General features: G+C 41.1%; 1 protein-coding gene and 1 pseudogene across 1 annotated transcript in view; both read left to right on the top strand.

Annotated features, from left to right (window-relative positions):
• The window catches only part of LASP1 (LIM and SH3 protein 1), a 62,664-nt gene that overhangs the window by 10,116 nt on the left and 30,423 nt on the right, over window positions 1-22,125 (top strand). Inside the window, exon 2 of the mRNA XM_060780779.2 lies at window positions 7,607-7,701. Coding sequence (XP_060636762.2) covers window positions 7,607-7,701 — 95 coding nt within the window. The remainder of the gene's footprint in view (window positions 1-7,606; window positions 7,702-22,125) is intronic.
• On the top strand, window positions 2,077-4,299 carry LOC137097293 (uncharacterized; annotated as a pseudogene).

Raw genomic sequence — 22,125 nt, forward strand, 5'->3', positions numbered from 1 at the left:
TTATAAAGAATCCAAAAAAATTGATATGTGGTTGGAAAGGGAACATCCATTGTCTCAGGCTGTTATATACATGTTGAAGTATGTTTAGACACAAAGGATTCAGAATGCTTTAAGGTTGAAATGGGGTCTCATTTCTATGCATTTAAGATTATATCTGGGCAATAAAGTCAGGTCTCAAATCTGATTACATTACCAGTAGAGTGAAGAACAGACTTTGCCTGATACAACCAGAAGGGCCTTTTGGTATAAGTAAAACAAAAATGTAATCCTTCAAGAAAAAAAATCAAAGGTGCAAATACGTTGCCCTGGGCAATCAAAGTGAGGCAGTCTCCTTGTGTTTCAGCATTGCGTTATTATGTGTTCTGGGTTGTGGCTGTGTTTAAATATTGGGTGTGGCATTCTCATTCACATCAGAATTTCCATATTAGTTGGCTCCAGGTTACTAAATGTGGGTGTTCCAAAGGAGAAGTAAATTTACCCATAGATCTTGGTTAAATAGAGTTGTGGCAGTTACAGCATGTTAGACTTAGAATCATAGAGTTGATAGATACCTTGTGGGCCATCCAGCCAAAGAAGGAGTCTCCACCACACTTCGGGGCAGAGAATGCCACTGCTGAACAGCTCTCACAGTTAGGAAGTTCTTCCTAACGTTCATGTGGAATCTCCTTTCCTGTAGCTTGAAGCCATTGTTCTGCATCCTAGTCTCCAGGGCAGCAGAAAAAATGCTTTCCCCCTCCTCCCTGTGACTTCTCCTCACATATTTATACATGGCTATCCTGTCTCTTCTCGACCTTCTCTTCTGTCAGCTAACTATGCCCAGCTCTTTCAGCCGCTCCTCATAGGGATTGTTCTCCAGACCCTTGATCATTTTAGTGGCCCTCCTCTGGACACATTCCAGCTTGTCAACCTTGCTTCAATTGCAGTGCCCAGAATTGGACACAGTGGGATTGGCGACCCCCCCCCCCCCCAATGATGTTGTCTGCAAACTTGATGATCATGCCTTTTAACCCTTCATCTAAGTCTATATATATAAATCTGTTAGGTTGGTTATACCGGACAGGTAAACTCTAAACCCCCCCAACGAAACTGCACCAAAATTGCCATGGCCCTAGGACAACCCACTCGGTACAAACTAATCCACTCACAATTACAAACAACACAACAACACACTCACAAAGTGGCAAAACAACTGAGCATGCGCACTGCCGCAAAGTCCCCAGCGCGCGCGCACACATGGCCGAACGGCCAATGCGCCCTCAGCACTTCCCTCGCCCCGCCCAGCACGAACATGTCGCCGCCCACACACACACAAACAACGCAACTTCCCCCCGCCCCCTTCCCTCCACCCCCTCCTTCATCTTACCCCTCCCACGCTGCCTCCAAGCCTCGCCGCGCCGCATCCCCACCGGAAAGACACGCCTCCTCCCTTCGCCCCACCCCTTCCCTCCCTGACTCACTCCTTCCCTCCTCCCTCCCTCCCTCCCCCTCCGGAAAGACACGCCGGTGGGGATGCGGCGCGGCGAGGCAGCGGCGCTTGGAGGCAGCGTGGGAGGGGTAAGATGAAGGAGGGGGTGGAGCGAAGGGAGGGGGCGTGTAACCAGAGAGGGAGGGAGGAGGGAAGGAATGAGTCACAGAGGGAAGGGGTGGGGTGAAGGGAGGGGGAGACTTTGAAGACACGCCCCTCCGTTCGCCCCACCCCTTCCCTCCCTGACTCACTCCTTCCTCCTTCCACCCCCTCCGGAAAGACCCGCCCCCTCCCTTCGCCCCACCCCTTCCCTCCGTGACCTTGAGTATGGGAGTTGTAGTTCACCGACATCCAACTTCGCCCCGCCCCCTTCTCGCCCACACATGCACCACGCAACTTCCCCCCTCCCCCTGCTAAGCCCACCCACGCCGCTGCCAAGCCTCGCCCCTTTCTAACCCTGCCACCCTCTTCCCCCAGTCCAAGCCCCGCCACGCCGCTTCCTGCCCTGTCGAAACCATCTCTCCGCCCCCTCCTTCATCTTACCCTGCCCATGCTGCCTGCACTCCTCCTCCTCCCACCCCACTCTGCCGAAGCCCCACCCACACCCACCGACGCCCCGCCCCTGCACTCCTCCTCCTCCCACCCCCCTCCGCCGAAGCCCCGCCCACACCCACCGATGCCCCGCCCCTGCACTCCTCCTCCTCCCACCCCCCCTCCGCCCAAGCCCTGCCCACACCCACCGACGCCCCGCCCCTGCACTCCTCCTCCTCCCACCCCCCTCCACCCAAGCCCCGCCCACACCCACCGACGCCCCGCCCCTGCACTCCTCCTCCTCCCACCCCCCTCCACCCAAGCCCCGCCCACACCCACCGACGCCCCGCCCCTGCACTCCTCCTCCTCCCACCCCCCTCCGCCCAAGCCCCGGCCACACCCACTGACGCCCGGCCCCTGCACTCCTCCTCCTCCCACCACCTCCGCCCAAGCCCCGCCCACACCCACCAACGCCCCGACCCTGCACTCCTCCTCCCACCCCCTCCGCCCAAGCCCCGCCCACACCCACCGACGCCCCGCCCCTGCACTCCTCCTCCCACCCCCTCCGCCCAAGCCCCGCCCACACCCACCGACGCCCCGCCCCTGCACTCCTCCTCCCACCCCCTCCGCCCAAGCCCCGCCCACACCCACCGACGCCCCGCCCCTGCACTCCTCCTCCCACCCCCTCCGCCCAAGCCCCGCCCACACCCACCGACGCCCCGCCCCTGCACTCCTCCTCCCACCCCCTCCGCCCAAGCCCCGCCCACACCCACCGACGCCCCGCCCCTGCACTCCTCCTCCCACCCCCTCCGCCCAAGCCCCGCCCACACCCACCGACGCCCCGCCCCTGCACTCCTCCTCCCACCCCCTCCGCCCAAGCCCCGCCCACACCCACCGACGCCCCGCCCCTGCACTCCTCCTCCCACCCCCTCCGCCCAAGCCCCGCCCACACCCACCGACGCCCCGCCCCTGCACTCCTCCTCCACCCACCCCCCTCCGTTGTAGCTGCTGGGATTTATAGTTTACCTGTAATCAAAGCATTCTGAATTCCAGCAACGACGGAAATAAACCAAACGTGGCACACAGGACTCCCATGACCCAACAGAAAGCACGAGAAGGGTTGGGTAAGCCCTACTCAAAATTCAAACTGCCAAAACCATCCCTCCTCCATCTTACCCTGCCCACGCCACCTCCAAGCCCCGCCCCCTTCAAACTGCAAAAACCATCCCTCCTCCATCTTACCCTGCCCACGCCACCTCCAAGCCCCGCCCCCTTCAAACTGCAAAAACCATCCCCTGCACTCCTCCTCCCACCCCCTCCGCCCAAGCCCCGCCCACACCCACCGACGCCCCGCCCCTGCACTCCTCCTCCACCCACCCCCCTCCGTTGTAGCTGCTGGGATTTATAGTTTACCTGTAATCAAAGCATTCTGAATTCCAGCAACGATGGAAAAAAACCAAACGTGGCACACAGGACTCCCATGACCCAACAGAAAGCACGAGAAGGGTTGGGTAAGCATTGGGAAGGAAGAAAGGAAGGAGGGAAGGCAGGAAAGAAAGAGGTATCGAAGGAAGGAAAAAGAGAAAGTAGAAAGGAAAGAAAAATAAAAGGAAGGAAAGGCAGGAAAGAGGTAAAGAAGGAAGGAGAAAAGAAAATAAAAAGTGAAAGAAGGAAGGAAACATGGAGGGAAGAAAGGAGGCAAAGGAAGAAAGGGGGAGGGAATGAAGGAAAGAGAGAAGGATGAAACCAAGGAGCGAAAGAAGGAAAAAAAGAAAGAAAGAGGTAGAGAAGGAAGAAAGGAGAGAAAGGGGGAGAAAAGGGGGGAAGGAATAGGTAGGTACCTCTCTTTCATAACACTCCAGATACCTACCTCTACTTTGAAAAGTTTTACTATAGGCCACAGCAACGCGTGGCAGGGCACAGCTAGTCATTAATAAAGATGTTGAACAGAACTGGGCCCTGGATGGAACCCTGCGGCACCCCACTCATCACTTCTTTCCAGGATGAAGAGGAAGCATTAGTGAGCATCCATTGGGTTCGTTCACTTATCCAATTACAGATCCACCTAACGGTGTTCCCTGTAACTATCCAGCTTGTAACTATATTGAAAAAAGAGATCAGATTAGTCTGGCATGACTTTTTTTTGATAAATCCATGTTGATTATTAGTGATGACTGCATTCGTTTCTAAGTGTTTGCAGACCATTTCCTTAATGATCTTTTCCAGAATCTTGCCTGGTATCTACATGAGGCTGCCCAAACTGTAATTGTTTGGCTTGTCCTTTTTTCCCTTCTTGAAGATAGGGACCAGAGGCGTTGCTGTATTTCAGTGTCAGTGTTGACTTTTGTGGAGAGGTAGCTGCCAAGGTAGTGGAAATGGTCAACATTTTCTAATGGTACAGCATTAAGTTGTACTTCTGTTGTATTAAAGTCACAGTATGTAATAGTTTCAACAGAACTCTTGTTTTTTGTTTTGAGCAAATCTTTAGCCTTCATTGATTAAGGTAAGGTAACGAAGTATTGGCTGACTATGCTTTCTCTGAAATCCTTGGGACCAGAAATATCTTGGATTTTTTTTGGATTTTGAAGCAATACCGGTATATGGAATACCTGTATACATGTACATATATATTATTTATTTATATATTATTTATTTATTTAACTTGTATACCGCTACTCCCAATTTGGCTTGGAGCGATTTACAGAAGCAGATTAAAACAATACAATTAACTTTAAAAACAACAATAACAAAACAATAGGCGGTGAGAACAGGCATATAACGGGTTGTTATAAATACAGGTGTTGCAAAATCTAAAATCCAGTGAAGTATCTTGAAGATGGGGCCCAAGTTTAAATAGGAAATTCAAATATGAAACATAGTCCGAGTAATTTTATACAGTATTTCTAATTTGTTCAAAAATGATAAATTATACAAGAATTGTACACATTAAGACACCAGAAAGCAAACGTTTCTGTATCTAAACCAGTCATGTGGATAATTTTGATTTTTTAATTATTCCGGATTCTGGATAAGTGATGCTCAATTTGTATATTAATAATCAAGCTTATAAGAGGTAGTAGGTTGATTTAGAAATCCATACCTGTAGTATAATCACGGTTTCTTCTCCTGCTGGGGAAGGAGGCATTCTGAGACCTTGATCACAAATCTCTTTGTTTCGAACTTGAAGAATTAAGAGATTCTGGTTCTTCCCTGTTAATATCATAGATTGATTTTTCTCAGATAGTTATCTTATTTCTGAACCTTTCTTCTTTAAGAAAAGAAGAGATATTTTATATAAAATTATTGGTCTCTTAAAGTCATAATCTAATGCATTTTTCAAAGTATGTGTAATTCTAAATGCAAGTATAATTATACTTCGGGCATAGATACTAAACATCCCCCTTGATGCCTCATATGTTTCTTCCAACCAATGATACGAATTAGAATCTCACAAAAGGCCTGTGGAATTTAAAGTGAATTTGAGATAAAATGAGACTTTTTTTTGTTAAATACATAGTTTTCATGAAAGTTCAATCCCATGAGTAGTCTTGGCTCATTCAACAATTGCTTTCAGTTATTTGAAGTTATCAGTGGGATTCTGATGTAAACAGTTACCTTTTTAGACTGCAAAATTTGGAAGAAATTAGTGTGGATTTTCAGAATGCAGAGGTAAATCTTGCATTCTTGCTCACCAACTCCAAAGTTTTACCTTCAAAAGAATTCTCCACAGTGAAAACAGCTATGTTTTTTCCACTTGATGTCAAAATAGTTGTAGTTGTCAGTTTAGTACCACCTGTTTTTGTGTAGAATTCTTCTGTATTTTCGCATTGGATTATATAAATACTAGGCTTGTGTATTTGGGTTGTCCTCTGATTTTTAGGAATTTCTTTTCTTGCTAGAAATGAAATCTTTTAAAAATTCCCAAAAATATGTCCCCCGCTGGCCCCACCCTATAACTTCTCCAGGAGCAGCAGCAGGGCAACATTCCTTCCTGCCAAATGTCAGAGAACCACTTCCACATCACACAGCTCACTATTACACTTTCTTTACTCATAAAACACAGCAACGTCTTCTAAAACTTTTGCATTCCTTGTTCTCACAACATATTGTAAGAGGCCAGCAGCCCACCATCCACAAGCAAGCAAACAAGCAAAAAAGCAGCATGTCCCCTTAGTAGAAAAACACTCCTGTATGGTCCACTGGAGTGTATAGTACAAATAATAATAACAACAATATTTTATGTCATGCAGGTTGGAGTTAGAGACTATGGGTTCTGTTGGCTTGGGAAAGCTTCCACAGAAGCCCAATAGTTTTATTGTTATTATTAAGTGGAAGCATACAAATTATTATTATTATTAAATGAAATTAAGAAGGTAGAGTACATAGAGAAATATAAACAATTGAGAAAACTTGTGGTGAGATTACAAAAGAAAGAAATCATTATGTATTGATGGTAAGTTTCAGTAGGTAGGTTGGTAGCTTTCTCAGAATGAGGCTTTGGTGTTTGCTGGAATTCTTATAATTATTATAACAATAATCTTTTAAAAGTAGTTTCTGAAAGAGATGAAGGAGGAGAGATAATGTGAAGGCTAAAGGGTGACTCAAAGCTCAGAGCAACCCTAAAAGAAAAGCACGCCCACTCACAACTCCCCAAATGTTGCGCACCCACCCACACTTTCCAATTCCCACACCACTAAATAAGAAATCAAGAAAATAAAGGAAAATTGAGAAGTTTCAATACTAGAAGCCAAGCCAAATGCTAAAGTTGAGAGCGAGCAGCAAGGCACATAGACTGAAGCACCTCTCGCTAGAGTCAGGACACAACGGGGAAATGAAGGAGCTTGCCCCATTAAATAGACACAGCTTGCTTAAGATATGCCATGGCTTTTTTCTATTCTGATTGGCCCAACAGGCAGGGCTCACAGGGAAACCTCTCTGCATGCTGCGTGATCCCGAATAGAACAGAAGGTAGTCGTGACTGGCAACCACGTGGCCTGCCTCGGTCGGAAAAAACATGGCAGCAGAGCCCTTGCCATTACGGGTGTCTGAACAAGCCGAAGGCAAATGGCCAAAACGTATCCGTGCACAAACCTAATAAATATTCCTTTTAGAGGAATTGCTGCTTTTACAACAATCTTGCAGAACAGCCGGTCTCCAAGATCAGATGGGAAATAGAATTTGGTTTCTTCTTTGCAATGAAATAAAGATCTTCAAGGAGTATGGATTATACTTCTGTGCAGTGACAACTTTGCATTGAGGAAGAAAGCTTTTGCTGAAGCCAGATAGTGAATTACAAGCATTTCTTGTACGGTTCAGTGTGTGACGATAGGATACAATCTTGTTACCATTATCTAAATTATGTAAACTGGTAATACTTGTGTTTATCTTGCTTTAAAACCATCTTTTTGGGGTTGAGTAATTCCAATAAATTACTTTTGTTACACAGACAGCCACACAGACATGCATGGAGGATCTTGTGGGGTACAGCTGCAGAATTCTCTCCAGTGTAATTTCTAGAGACCTGCTAATTGTATTTCTGGAAATTACATTCTTTAATTGTGGATAGTCAGAATTTCATATATTAATGGTTCTTTCTTATATCTTCCCCAGTATTGGCATAAAGCATGTTTCCACTGTGAGGTCTGCAAGATGACCCTCAACATGAAGAACTACAAAGGCTATGAGAAGAAGCCATACTGCAATGCGTAAGTTGCATGTGCTCCTAGCATCTTTTTTCTGTTTTGTAGAGCTAAAAATTATGAAAGGGGGTGTCTAGCTGTCAATGCAGTTGGAAGTTGGACTTCTTCAGTAGTCAAGAGGCATGAGAAAAGAAGCTGTATATGAGATGTAAGGAAGAAATTGGAAGTACATAAAATAATAGCTATGAGTAAGAAGTAGGGAATTGTGCAGGATGCAGGCATTGCTCAATGTTAGTTGCTTCTCACAATGCTACCTATGCAACTCATAAGGTGGTGAACAGCATTTAAAATATTTGAAGATCATGTTTAGAAAACCTTTATTTAGTAGGCCTATATCTGATTTTCTGCTGGACATTTATAGGATGCAGTGAATTCATTCTCTGGATAACCTCTGACTAATCAATGCTTATTTATTTATTTATTTGCCATATTTATATCCCACCTTTCTCACCCTGGAAGGGAATCTAAGCAACTTTACAACAGGCAGCAATTTGATGCTTTTCATACATATATCAATAAACAATTACAGTTAAAACCAAACAAAACATAAATTATTAAAAAGAATAATTAAAATCACACTTATGGGATTTCCCCTCATGCTAGCCAATAAAGGTGTGAATCTAGGTATTTTTTCTTCTTCTGGAAACATTGTTCCTCTCACTAAAATAAGTTTTTAAAATCCTGTCTTGCTAGCTGGTCAAGGTTTTCTCTCTACATCTAAGATGGTTCTATATTCCAAAATTCACATAGCCAGGTATTAAAATTCAGAAATGCTATCAATATCCAGTGATGCCTTAAAGCAAAGAAAAGCTACACATGCTGATTCCAAATCAAGAGACATGCCTTTGTCCACAGAGAAAAGAATAAGCCAAACAAATGATGACCTGTCCCTTAAATGCATTGCATTAAATGCATTTTCACAGCAAGAAACTGATTAAAATAAAACTGATCAGTTGGCCACTTTCTAGTGAGTCTGTGATCAAGAGTCAGAATTGCCGTTGGGAAAAAAAAATTATTTCTTCGAATGGCAGTGAATCAGATGGACTGGTAGCACAGGAAGCACAACAATAGAATCAAAAATAAAGATTAGAACAGGTGGTAAGATGCAAGGAAAAGGGAGGAAGTACCTCGGAAGACTCAAAAAGACAAATATAAGCGATTGAGTAAATTAAATGAAGTATCAAGTCAGCTAAACATGTTGGATCAGCAGCAAAATCACCAACAGCCGTTTAAATTCATCATGTTGGAAAAATGGGTATTGAACATCTTGTGCAAGCTGTAATGGGATGGGTGCAAAAGCACTGAATGATTACATAGAACTGCATAGGCATTTCAGATCTCATTAAACAAACCTTCTGTACATTTAGATAGAGGAGATTCTCTCATCAAGTGTAACTTTCCACCCTGCAAATACAGAAAGTGAGTTTATCTCCTATTTACAAGTACTAATGGCAAACACTTTGATCACAATTCCTACAGACACAGAGAACCAGCAACAACGGCACCAACACCTGCAGACACAGCAAGACACAGCAATTACAGAGACCTGCAGTGGGAAAAATAGCAGGACAACACCAACTTAACGTACATTAGCCACAGGAAGCTAGCATATCTGGAAGACAAAAATAATTAAGTAGATTGTGTGTATATATAAAAGAAAGACTTCAGTCTAATATGAATTTCCAGCAGACAGGTTTTAAGGTCCATAGATAAACAGACTTCATCTGTGTTACAGTACATATATAAAGACTATTCTAAATTTAATACATTCAAACCTAATTAATTTAATGTATTTCTAGCAGGAGTTGGTCATAAAGTTGTTCTCTAGGACAGGTATGGGCAAACTTCAGCCCATGTTAATCAAACCTGTGAATAATCAAATCCGGAAAAAGTTAAGCCCAAAAATATAGAGGGGCTTGCTATATATTCATGATTCCCAAACACAATGGGTTCTTATAGTCCAATGCTACATTCAAAGTACCTAGATGGCTTTGCGAATTACAAGTGTTTCAAGATAGAAATTTTACAAACCACAATAGAGAATTTACAATTAAAGAACTATATGGCCTTAATAGATCTTCAGGCAGCCCATTTGCACATTCAGATGAAAAAGCATTCTAGGAATATCCTTATTGCAGTGCCACAAGGAGCATGATCAGTTCACGTCTCTTCCTTTTGGGCTGTCTTCCTTTTGGACCCAGGGTCCTCACAAAAATGTTAGTGGCATTGATAGCAAACTTAAGACAGAAGACCATTCCATTATTCCTGTGTTTAAATGACATTATGCTGAAGGCAGATGCAGGAACAAAGCCAAGGGGGATTTAGAGGAGTCACTGAGGTATTAAAGGAACACAGATTTCTAGTAAACATGAAGAAAAGCCAACTGGAGCACACCAAGAACATTTCATTAAGAAGTTCAGACAAATACAAAGAGAAACTGTGTGTCTCTCCGACAAGAGGAAGCACAAAATAAGAAAGGAAGTAAGCAACTTATTGCAACTGAGCTCTGCGGACTTAATGCAGTTAGCAAAAGCCCAAGTCCAGCCAGTATTTACCATATAGCTAATACCCTGGGCAACTAATATTACAGTCAGACCTCAAATTGCTGAGTATTGAGTGGCAGCATTTGAAGGATCAAGCATATTCTGATTCGGTAGTGAATAGCATTCTAGCATCAAGGAGGCAACTCACCAGACAGATATCTGAATGACCTGGAAGTCTTTCAAGAACTGGTACACAGAGAAGTTGGTTTCCATTCATCAGATATGAATAGGAAATCTTTTGGACTATCTTTGAGGTGCCATAGAAAAACGTTTCAGGCCACTTACCAGCATTATTGGCAGTTTTAGCATGTAAAGAAGTCTCTCCCATTATTCTTATGGTAAAAGTTTTTGAAGAGGGCTATTTTTTAAAATTCCCTCTACAGTTCACAAATTCCATTGTGAGATTTTTATTTAGTTTTAAATGCATTGAGATTACTTCAATTTCAGCTGTTGCATGAGAAATCTTAGAGGATTTGTTATTAAATGTAGCATTTTAGTAAACCTCTGAAAAAATCTTGGGAAAAAAACCTTTGGTAGGTTTGCCTAAGGCACCTTCCACACAGCTGAATAAAATCCCACATTTTCTGCTTTGAACTGGAATATATGGCAGTGTGGACGCAGATAACCCAGTTCAAAGCAGATTTTGCGGGATTTTCTGCCTAGATATTCTGGATTATATAGCAATGTGGAAGGGCCCAGAGCTCCGTTACATTCTGATAATCAGAAAAAGTCCTAGACTGAGAATCCTTTCTATCAAAGTATATATCTTTACTCCTTTGGGTTAATCTCAAGATTCTCAGCATAAAAAAGGAGATTACATAAGATCGCCGTTTGCCCAGTTGTGGGAATATGGACAACATCAAATGTTAAAAGAGGCTTCATGGAAACTTGGAATCAAAGCCCAGAAACACATATTTGTGAAGGGGCCAGTGAGAGGGTTGTTTTCTCTGCCTGACATGTGTACAAGCCAAAATGTATATGTATCAAGACTTGAATCATGAACTGTTACATCTTGACAGTGGCTTTAAAACTAAAAGACTACAAGCTATACAATTATTTTAATTGAGCATAGGCAGCTGTCACAGTGTTGAGGTAGCAGTTTCTTTTCTGGTGAGCCAATTGCTTTAGGGCCACTTTTTGTTTTTGGGTTTTTAATTAAATTTATAAAAAGTAACTGTACATATGCAAAATAGTTTAAAATTAACTGAAATTAATTACAAATTATTCATTAAATATAGTCATGAAAATGCACACACTCATTAACAGATAAAATCCCTACACATAATTGATTAATGAACTTTCAAAATACTCACACTGGCTATAATTTATAGGACATTGACTTTAGAATTGACTATTGCTACTGAGCTAAAGGGAGCTACATTGACTGCCATACTGACTGGGCTAAGGACTATCATGCATTTAAGGGTTTGTGGTCAAGTATAAGAAATAAAGTACAATGTTATTTAAAAAATAATTTCTGGAGTGTATGGTGGTCAAATAATTGAAATTTAAATTAAGTCTGGAATATTTTTTTAATATAAGTACTTCTAAAATGATAAAAGGTAAATAATGTGTTTGAGGCAATTTTCTTTCTATCACAAGGGATATAATCTTCTCAAATGGTAGTTGCTGGGATACATGCATTTTCTATGAGTTATTTAATTATTTTGCAATTTTACTCTGATGTAAACTATTAAAACCCAAATTATTATTGGCTAGGAGTTCTTTACTTAGGTGACAGACTAGTGCCAACCCTACATAGTTAGGAATTTTCAGACAGTGGAGTTATCCTTTCTTTGGCTGTGTTTCCTAAATTTGTCTCCTTTCAAAATATGGTATTTCTTGTGAAAGTGCAGATTGTAGCAAAACCTTGAACATCAGATTTGGTACATAGTATGTTAAATATTTGAGGCAAAGATCCCAGTGTTCTTTGGCATAATATTTTGGGGGGTGGGGGGCACATTGCAACTGAGATTGATGCTGGCATAATCTTGTACAAGGAAGTTTCAGTGTTGCTCACAAGGCCTTCTTTTCAAAACAGCCTCCATAAAACTAGAACTGCACAATGAATGTCCTATCATTTTCTGTGGGGTGGGGAGGGGGAAAGGCCATGTTTATACTGGCAAGAGCAAGCTTGCTTCCTCAAACATGCCTAATACAGGCTTTCCTCTGTTCATACTTTGGCTTCCTGCCAAGCTGTAAGCTTATTGCCCAGTGAGAGCAGTAGAAAGAAGGCTGGGTTTCCTCTCTGTTGTCTTGATGCCATACGGTAATCTAGCTATAGTCTTCCAATCGGGGTTTCTCCGGTTGGATTGTTTTGTCTGAAGCTTTTGGGCATCATGAGGTGAAGTGAATGGGGCATATTTGTGCTGATCTTAATAGCTTATGCCCTTGCCTCCTTAGTCAATAGTGTCTCTGAAAATAAATTAGACTGAATGATACTCATTTAGCCCAGCTGGAGAGCTGTTGTGGTGACTAAGGTGATAGCTATGTATCAGGTAATTCCTGATTTCAGTTTGTTGCTTTAATGAACACAGTTCCCAATATGTAATGTTGTAGTACGGATCTGCCTCTTTAGGATGATATATCCTAACAAAGTTCTTGTAGATAAGAAAGGGTGCCCACTTAACAGTTTGGCTATAGCTGTCAATAAGGACATTTATGGGGCATTTTTTGAAATGATTTCTTTTTTGTGCTTGAACACTTTTCCCTTGAGCTCTCATGGACATAGTTTGATTACCTTACAACTCTGTAAGGTGTACTAAATTGAGTGTCTTGGCTAAGTGACCTAGGATATCCCAGGATCTCAATTGACTTGACAACTGAATATGCAAACAATAATCTTTCTTGCCATTGATTACATGCTATTGACTCTTGACCTTTTCTATTTGAGACTTTTCCACTTCAGCATTCTGATTCATTTATTTAAGGGGAAATACCCATATAACATGTCACATTTGGTTATATTAGACTGCGAGCATCTAATCTAGATAAGAATCATGTCCCAAGTGTTGGCAATAACGTTTTTTCTCAGTCTTATTTTAGATTTGTTTTAGTAATCAGCATTTTTATTTACATGTACTCTACTCTTCAGGATTACAGATAGTGAGAGAAAGCACTTTGGGATTTATGTCATATACTTTTGATCTATTTTAAGTGTTTCTAAAAGTGTTGTAACATGTTATAATTTCATTCCTCCTTCCTCGATGACTCAATAAATCCCGTAGCATAATTATTAGGGCTGTTACTTGCTTTTTCATAAATTTATTACAGTTAAATCTCAATGCTAACAAATGTGTGCACATGTGCTCTGTAAGATATGTTCAAATATATGCAGATATTGGTGTGGTGGAGGAAAATTGTTTTATGTAAGTTATTTTATTTATTTATTTATTTTGGGCATTTATATGCCACCTTTCTCACCACCAAAGGGAGACTTAGAGCGGCTTACAATCGGCACTCATTAGATGCCACACAAACAATAGCAATAAAATCACAATTAAAACATTAACTAAACATTAAATTAAAACATTCAATTAAAATCTAACTAATCCGAGACCAGATTCAAATCCACATCCAAAGTCATAGTCCGAGGTCTGTCTGTTGTCAGTCAAGGAAATAGTATGCATTATTAATGCTGTGCCGGCTGCTCAAATGCCTGGTCCCATGATTTAAGCTTTTTTGTAAAGGACGAGAGGGAAGGGGCCGACCTAATTTCAGCGGGGAGTGTGTCCCACAGATGGGGGGCCACCACAGAGAAGGCCCTATCTCTTTCTCCACCAGTCGCGCTTGAGAGGGTGGCAGGAACGAGAGCAGGGCCTCCTCCAACGATCTTAAGCTCCAAGGTGGATCATAGAGAGAGATACATGCATTTTAAATCAGGCGCTTATAAATGCAAATACTCTTGCCTCAGAGTACCATTGATTAATTCCATGGATTTCTTCTGCTTTTGCGGCTTTATTAATTTGGGCTGTAAACTGTATTTTTGTAGAAATGCAAACAGAATATGATTTTCTGAATAGTAACTGTGGTGGATTGGCCTACCTTAAAGGGTTGGTGTAAAAGGCAGTAAACAGGCCTGGCTTGGAGAGGCTAGGGAGAGTAGAGGGGGTGGAGTAATCAGCAGCTTCATAGCTGAAAGTGCAGCCTGATTGACTGAGGAAATTGGAGGGAAACGCTTGACAGTTGGAGATGGACAGAGCCAAAAAGTGAAAGGAAGGAGCTAAGGCAGCCATCATGTTCAGTTGGGAGTTTGGAATTAGAAGGGTTGGTTAGGAGTTTTGAAGGAGAAGGAAGGAAGGAAGAGTTTTGGGAACTGTTTTTGGAAGATACCTCTTCGAGGAAAATAGGCCTCTATGGTTATAGAAGGCTGGTGTGGAAAAAGGATTCAAGAAGTTCGGATTAACCTTTTTGTATTCCTGTGTGTGGAATATTGCTTTTAAGGGAACTCAGGTCAAAAGACAATTCTCTGTAAAGTAAAGCCTCTCAGTTTATTGAAACAATTACATATCTTCACTGTTCAAGAACAAAATAAACAATATATTCTTGTTTTGTTTCACATGAAGAGTTTGTGTGGCTTCTTGGACATTCTATTGAAGGAGGTGGCCTATGAAACAGTAGAAGGTGGCAGCAAAAGAAATCCTAATAAATATTTGGTGGCAGCAAGGAAAAATATAATATACGGTGGTAGCATCCCACTGTCCTGTCTTGTGTGTGAGGGTGTGTGTTTCTCTTGTCCCTCATGGCCTTGGCAGGGCCTTTACCTGTCTGCTAGTACTACTAGTATTAGTAAGAAGAAGCAGTCCCTTTATTTCAGTTAGTGGCAGCGCTGGCCTGTCGTTTTTATTACAGTAGCCTATACTTTGTAAAGGGTCTATAATTTTTCTAAATAAATAAAGCCTCATGAGAATGTTTGAATTATTGTAATACAATGGTTGCTGATGACACGATAAATAAATAAAGCAGTACATATAGCTGTAAGTGTAAGGGAGTGAGTACTAGTATTGATTGAAACTTGAGTGTGCGCTTAATTGTGGAGGCTGTCTGACTTGCACACACCCCACTGAGCAGGCCTCTTTATTGCTTGAAATGGCAGGAAGCAAGTGGCCTAGTTGCACAGCTATTTCCTCTTCCCTATTCTTGCCTGGAAGGAAGACTGTGTTCCTTTTGCAGAACAGCTGCTTTGAAACAGTAATCTTTTTTTGCAGGAGTGGCAGTGAGACTTGCACTGGAAGACTAATGCACTTGGCTGTCTAAAATTCAGTAATTTTATTTTAATTACTGAACTTACCAGGTGAAATGTGTGTGTTGGTTTTTTTATCTTAACACAATTCTTAGGTCTTAAGGTATTTCTGGATTAGGTGTCTAAAGTGGTGTTAATTTAAGTTATGAGACAGTCCTCATCCTACTCATGTATACAGTCCACTTGGCACTTGCAATAGCTACTTGCTGATTTTTAAACTCTTTCCCATAGAGGGCATGTTCACAGAAGCACTTCTCAGTTATATGTAAAATGGGCCTCTAATTTGAACATAGGAAAGAAAAGTAGCAAGTTTCTGTATTCTAAGTTTATTCTAAAACTAGCTATCTGATGCCACGCATTGCTGTGGCTGTCTCATGATCTGGAAAATAAAGTAATGAGAAAGTGTTGGTTTCTAATATATGAAATGTCTTTATGCTTGTGGGTAAACAGTATTTCTTGCTGTTTATTTGTCAGGGTTGATGTGGAGATCGTCTGGTTTGCTACTCTGGAACATGCAACATATCATTGTCCTTCTTTAGGGGTCCCTTTTAAACCTGTGATACTATCTGTGTGTGTGTGTGAATCATATAGATTTAATGTATATCTGTGGCTGGATGGCTCTTTGTCAGGAGGGCTTTGATTACGTTTTCTTGCCCTGGTGAAGGGAGTTGGACTGGATGTCCTTAAGTATTTTCTGTTGGTCATGGGAGTTCTGTGTGTGAAGTTTGCCACAAATCTGTTGTTGGTGGGGTTCAGAATGCTCTTTGATTGTAGGTGAACTATAAATCCCAGCAACTACAACTCCCAAATGTCAAGGTCTATTTTCCCCAAACTCCACCAGTGTTCACATTTGGGCATATGGAATATTTGTGCCAAGTCCAGATCCATCATTGTTTGAGTCCACAGTGCTCTCTGGAAGTAGGTGAACTACAACTCCCAAGCTCAAGGTCAATGCCCACCAAACCCTTCTAGTGTTTTCTTTTGGTCATGGGAGTTCTGTGTGCCAAGTCTGGTTCAATTCCATCGTTGGTGGAGGTCAGAATTCTCTTTGATTGTATGTGAACTATAAATCCCAGCAACTACAACTCCCAAATGACAAAATCATTTTTTTTAGTGATGGTCACTCCTTGGGTTAGGAGGTGTCTTGTGGCCAAATTTGGTGTCAATTCGTCCAGTGGTTTTTGAGTTCTGTTAATCCCACAAACAAACATTACATTTTTATTTATATAGATAGTTCAGAAATTGAGATACAGGAAGTCCCCAAATTGCAGACATATGACTTACATGTGACTCATCAATCAGAATAAAAATGAGACAACAGGAAGTGAGGGAAATCTACTAGGAAGGGAAATGCACTCCTGAAGAAGTTATCATATGAAAAAGGTGTCTCCGGTGAAGCTTTATCAGCTTGTTTCCACAGCAAGCCAAATTTTTCAAAATCCAATTATCACAGGGACAGAAAGTGACATGAAATCTTCTGAGCAAAACAAATGCCACGGGCATTAATCCTTTCCTTTTCTATCCAAAACTAATATATACATCTTTTTGGCTGGAGTTACACCTGTCTTATCTGTAACTTGGAGACTGTCTTTATTCTACATTTGGAAAAGTTTGACTTCTGTGCTGCTATAATTCCTACTATAATTCCTCACCAACATGCACTTTACTCAGTGACGTTTTGAGTTCTGCCTGAAGTCTTTCCATTCATCAGTTTTTGATACAAATCAGTCTGCTGTGTTACTCATCTTCCTCTTCTCTTAATACTTTTCTTAAGATATACTGTCACCCAGTAGCAGACTTCATGCACATGTCAGCTTTTGCATTGCGTGGGGCTAATTACTGTCTTTCAGTAGAGTAGAATAGTTGACTAGATTTTAAATAGCTCTCCTGTATTTGTTGTGGCTGCTTCTGTGGAAGTGTAAAACAAAAATAAAAAAAACTTGTTATAAGTTCAGAACACTTTTGTGTCTCTATTTTGTCATCCATAGCCATTTCCTCTTTCTACGCAATCAATGCCACATCCACTCCCTTCCTCAAAGATTTAGGATTTGCATGCATCCTCTGGCTTTTGGATGGCTTGCAACCGACTTCTCGTGTATTATTTTGGTTTGTGTTGCTTACTTTGGAACCTGTTTTATGTTTCCAGATAAACCAGCTTAATTGGGTTTTTCTTTTTCATTTTTGTGAGATGTGAGGAAGTTCATTACTTACGGAAATAAACGGGGACGGGTATTATTTGTTTATTTACTTATTTAAAGCATTTATATTCCGCCGCCTTGAAGGTGACTCAGGGCAGAACACAACATAAAAACGGCAAACATTCAATGCCAAAACATACTAGACAAGATTATCCTGGACATTTGTAGATTTATCTTAAGGTATAATTAATACATAGTGTTATAAAGTATCAGTGGAACGGAATCCAGAAAGGCTTGCAGTCACCAACTTACTAAGTAGAAGAAATTGATTAGTAAATAGGTTCTGAAGTCAGCGTTAGTTAGTTAATAGTCAACATGGATTTAGCAAAAACAAGTCATGACGAATGAATATGATCTCTTTTTTCGATAGCGTTACATGCTGGTTAGATACAGGTAATACCGTGGATCTAGCGTATCTGGATTTCAGTAAGACCTTCGACAAGTTCATCCATGACCCTCTAGCAAACAAACTAGTTAAATGTGGGCTAGGCAAAACTACATCCTGGAAAGAAGTGATGAGTGGAGTAATAATATCTTTATTAATGACTTAGATGACTTAGATGAAGGGTTAGAAGGCATGTTCATTAAGTTTGCAGACAACACCAAATTGGGAGGGGTAGCCAATACTCCAGAAGGCAGGAACAGAATTCAAAACAATCTTAACAGATTAGAGAGATGGACCAAAACCAACAAAATGAAGTTCAATAGCGACAAATGCAAGATATTCCACTTGGGCAGAAAAAAAAAATGAAACACAAAAATACAGAATGGGGATGCCTGGCTCGACAGCAGTATGAGTGAAAAAGATCTTGGAGTCCTCATGGACAACAAGCTAAACATGATCCAAAAATGTGATGCGGCAGCTTAAAAAGCCAATGGGATTTTGGCCTTCATAAATAGCATAATGTCTAGATCCAGGGAAGTCATTGGTTAGGGTCAGACCATACCTGGAATCACACTGTGTCCAATTCTGGGCACCACAATTGAAGGGAGATGTTGACAAGCTGGAATGTGTTCAGAGAAAGGTAACTAAAATGATCAAGGGTCTGGAGAACAAACCCTATGAGGTGCGGCTTAAAGAGCTGGACATGTTTAACCTACAGAAGAGAAGGTTGAGAGGAGACATGAGAGCCATGTATACGTATGTGAGAGGAAGTCATAGGGAGGAAGGAGCAAGCTTGTTTTCTGCTGCCCTGGAGACTAGGATGCAGTACAGTGGCTTCAAGCTACAGGACAGGAGATTCCACCTGAATGTTAAGAACTTCTTACCTTGGAGAGCTGTTCAGCAGTGGAACTCTCTGCCCCGGAGTGTGGTGGAGTTTCCTTCTTTGGGGTCTATTAAACAGAGGCTGGATGGCCATCTGTCAGGGGTGCTTTGAATGCGATTTTCCTGCTTCTTGGCAGAGGTTGGTCTGTATGGTCCAGAAGGTCTCTTCCAACTCTATGATTCTAGGAGGATGTAAATATTCATTCATTGATTTGGTGGGAGGTACAGATAGATAGATAGAGGGGAGTAAGTGTGGAGGCAGTTTATATAAACAGAAGCCCTTCAGTTAACTAATTAGACTATTTAACTGTTCTCTCTTTACTGGGCCAGACATTTATATTTCTACAGGAAAGCCAAGTATGGTAAGGACTGTCTTGTTCAGATTTGGAAGGGAGATTCCTTTCTCTGCATTTGTGTTCCTTTTCTGTTTTTTGCTAAGTAATTGTGATGGTAAGAGTACAACATGCCCATATAATAGATTCAGTAGTTGAAAGTATGTGTGAGAAAATTACATCATCTTAGTCTCTTGCGAATTCTGCTCCTGATGCTTTCAAATGTGTACAAGCATCGGGATATGGAGGGCCAACTATACTTATCTTCTTTAAGTACAGTTGGCCTTCCGTATCCTGAAATTCTACACACACACACATATCCAACCATAAATGGCTTGAAAAAGTTTTTTAAAATAAATTTGTTACTTTTATACCTCACTTTGTCCCCTCCACAAGGAGATTCAAAGAAAGTAAAGCTTGATTTTGCCATTTTATATAAGGGACACTGTCTTAATAAACTGTTACTTACTAAGTATCTTTTATTTTTGTCTCAGAGACCAAACTTAGCAGATACGAAAGGCCTACTGTAGTAACCTCAAATATCACAGGAAGATGTAAACCACTGTGGGCCCTTAGGTATCCAAGCCTCATTGCAAGTAGTTCCCAAGTTATGAACAAGATAGGTTCTATAGATTTGTTTTTAAGTTGAACTTGTTTGTAAGTCAGAACAGGTACATTTTTAAAAGTGTAACTCCAGCCAAAATAGGTATTGTTGAGCTATTTTTAGGGAAGAGATAACACCTCTGTGTTTGTTTATCTGTCTGTGCCCCTGTTCAAAAGATTTCACCTCACTTTCTGTCCCTGTAATAATTGGATTTTGATAAATGTATGTTGTGAAAACAAGATTGCTAATAAAGCTTCAGTTGAGAAACCTTTTGCCCATGATATTCTTGAATGAGAGCATTTCCGTTCCGAGGGGTAGATTTCTCTCACTTTCTGTTGTCTTACCCCCATTCTTAATTATGGGCAGTTTGTAAGCCGGATGTTTATAACTCGGGGACTGCCTGTATATATAATTGTGTAGTAAAATGGTATCTCTTATAAAAATAACAAAATAATGCTTTGCTTTTTGGAATAATTTCCAGGCCTTTTTGCTTGCATTTATGACTACAAAATCCATGAATATGAAGAGCCAATTGTAGTTTGATAATTTAGAATAGTTTTACTGTTGAAGGATGCCAGTTAGTGTCTTTATTGGATCCTCTGTTCTACAAATCTCTGTATTATGGAGCATCAATTTTTTTAATGATATATGCAGGGTGTTGTTAAACCTTGGTAGAATTATGTGTATCTGTCACAGAGATGAGTTGTCCAACAATAGACTAAAAATGGTCTTTCTAATAGTCTCGTCAAAGTGTTATGACTCTAGAATAACTTTTTTCTTGTTTTGTGTTTGTAAAAGGAATAGTATTGCACTTGACACATTTCTTGAACTGCAGTACATATGCTAAGATGTTGAGATCTTCAACATGCTTTCCTAAACCCATTTTCTATAATGTTTAAAATTTTAATAGTTTACTGCTTTATGTATTTCTATTCCGTAAAAAAATAATTTATTTTCATTCCTCTGCATCAAAACTCAGAGGCCGCTGCTAGAAATTTTCAGTTTGACCATGAATACTAGTTGTTGTTGCCATGGCAAACTGAGGAACTTGAATGTCTGCAGTTGCAACATAAAGCTCATGAACCGTGACTGAACCATAAATGTGCCAGCGAGGCAGTCCATGATACATATATTGGGATGTTTTTTTAAAGAATGGCTTTAAAGGACAACCACTTTTTGTATAGAGTCTGTTTTTGTTAGCAAATAAATCCAGAGTGTATATAGCTCTAAACGGTTAAATTCTCTGATTAAACTCATGTCTGCTCTGCCCTACACTCTAGTGAACAATAAACATGCTTTGGTTTTCTTATACATCAGATCTTCTGTACTTCTGTACTACCGAACAAAGCAGATATATCTTGATCCCTAGTTCTTTGTCTCTGTTCTTGCTTGACTCTGGTCCATCTTGTTCCCCATCAAGTAAATGATTATAGTCATCTCAGTTTCCATCTGAACCCTCTCCCTCTCCACCATTTGGTCAGTACCTTGGAGTTCTGTATTGCTTCTGCACAGTTCTTCTCACCACTGGCAAAATGAACATGTTTAAAAGGCTTCTCTTAGCCTACCAGTGGGAAAACAATGCTCAGAATTATACAACAAAGACTGCTACTATATATGCAGTGAGAAAAGCCAGATGTCCATGTTAGGAAAAGGCATAAAGGCCCCTTTTGCAAATGTATACTGGTTTATGCAACCCACCATAATTTTGGAAGATGGTGTATGACATAAAAAACTGAATCAACCTCTTACTTCTCTCATGCATCCAGTAGTCTGGTGGTCACTGCAATCCCTGGTGTCCCCTCTGTTGGGTAATAGAATGCATAATGAATTTCCAGTCTGTGGGCCATTCATTTGTTTCCCATATTTGTTAACATATTTTATTTAGAATACCCTAGTCGAGACTAAAGTACTATTCAGTCCAGCAGTTCTTTTGACATGGAATTATTTTATTAGAATTTACAGAAAATTGGGTGCTGAGTGTTATTTTTGGCAGCAGCTGCATCAAATTTGGCCCAGAGGTAATTACAGAGAGAAGTGACATGGATTCAAAATGGCAGTCTTCTGCCCACATGATGATCCTGCTGTTAAGGTATTTTATTTGGGTTCTCAGCAGTCTCTTCATATGTAATATATTCCTAAAAGGGCCTAACAATGCAAAACCTTAGCATTTTAATGCTCCCATAAATTGAAAGAAGGAACCAAAATTAAACCTGTTGTATCTCAATATATTGAGATACTTTGCAT

Source organism: Anolis sagrei, chromosome 6 (assembly GCF_037176765.1).
Source record: "Anolis sagrei isolate rAnoSag1 chromosome 6, rAnoSag1.mat, whole genome shotgun sequence".
Classification (NCBI taxonomy): Eukaryota; Metazoa; Chordata; class Lepidosauria; order Squamata; family Dactyloidae; genus Anolis; species Anolis sagrei.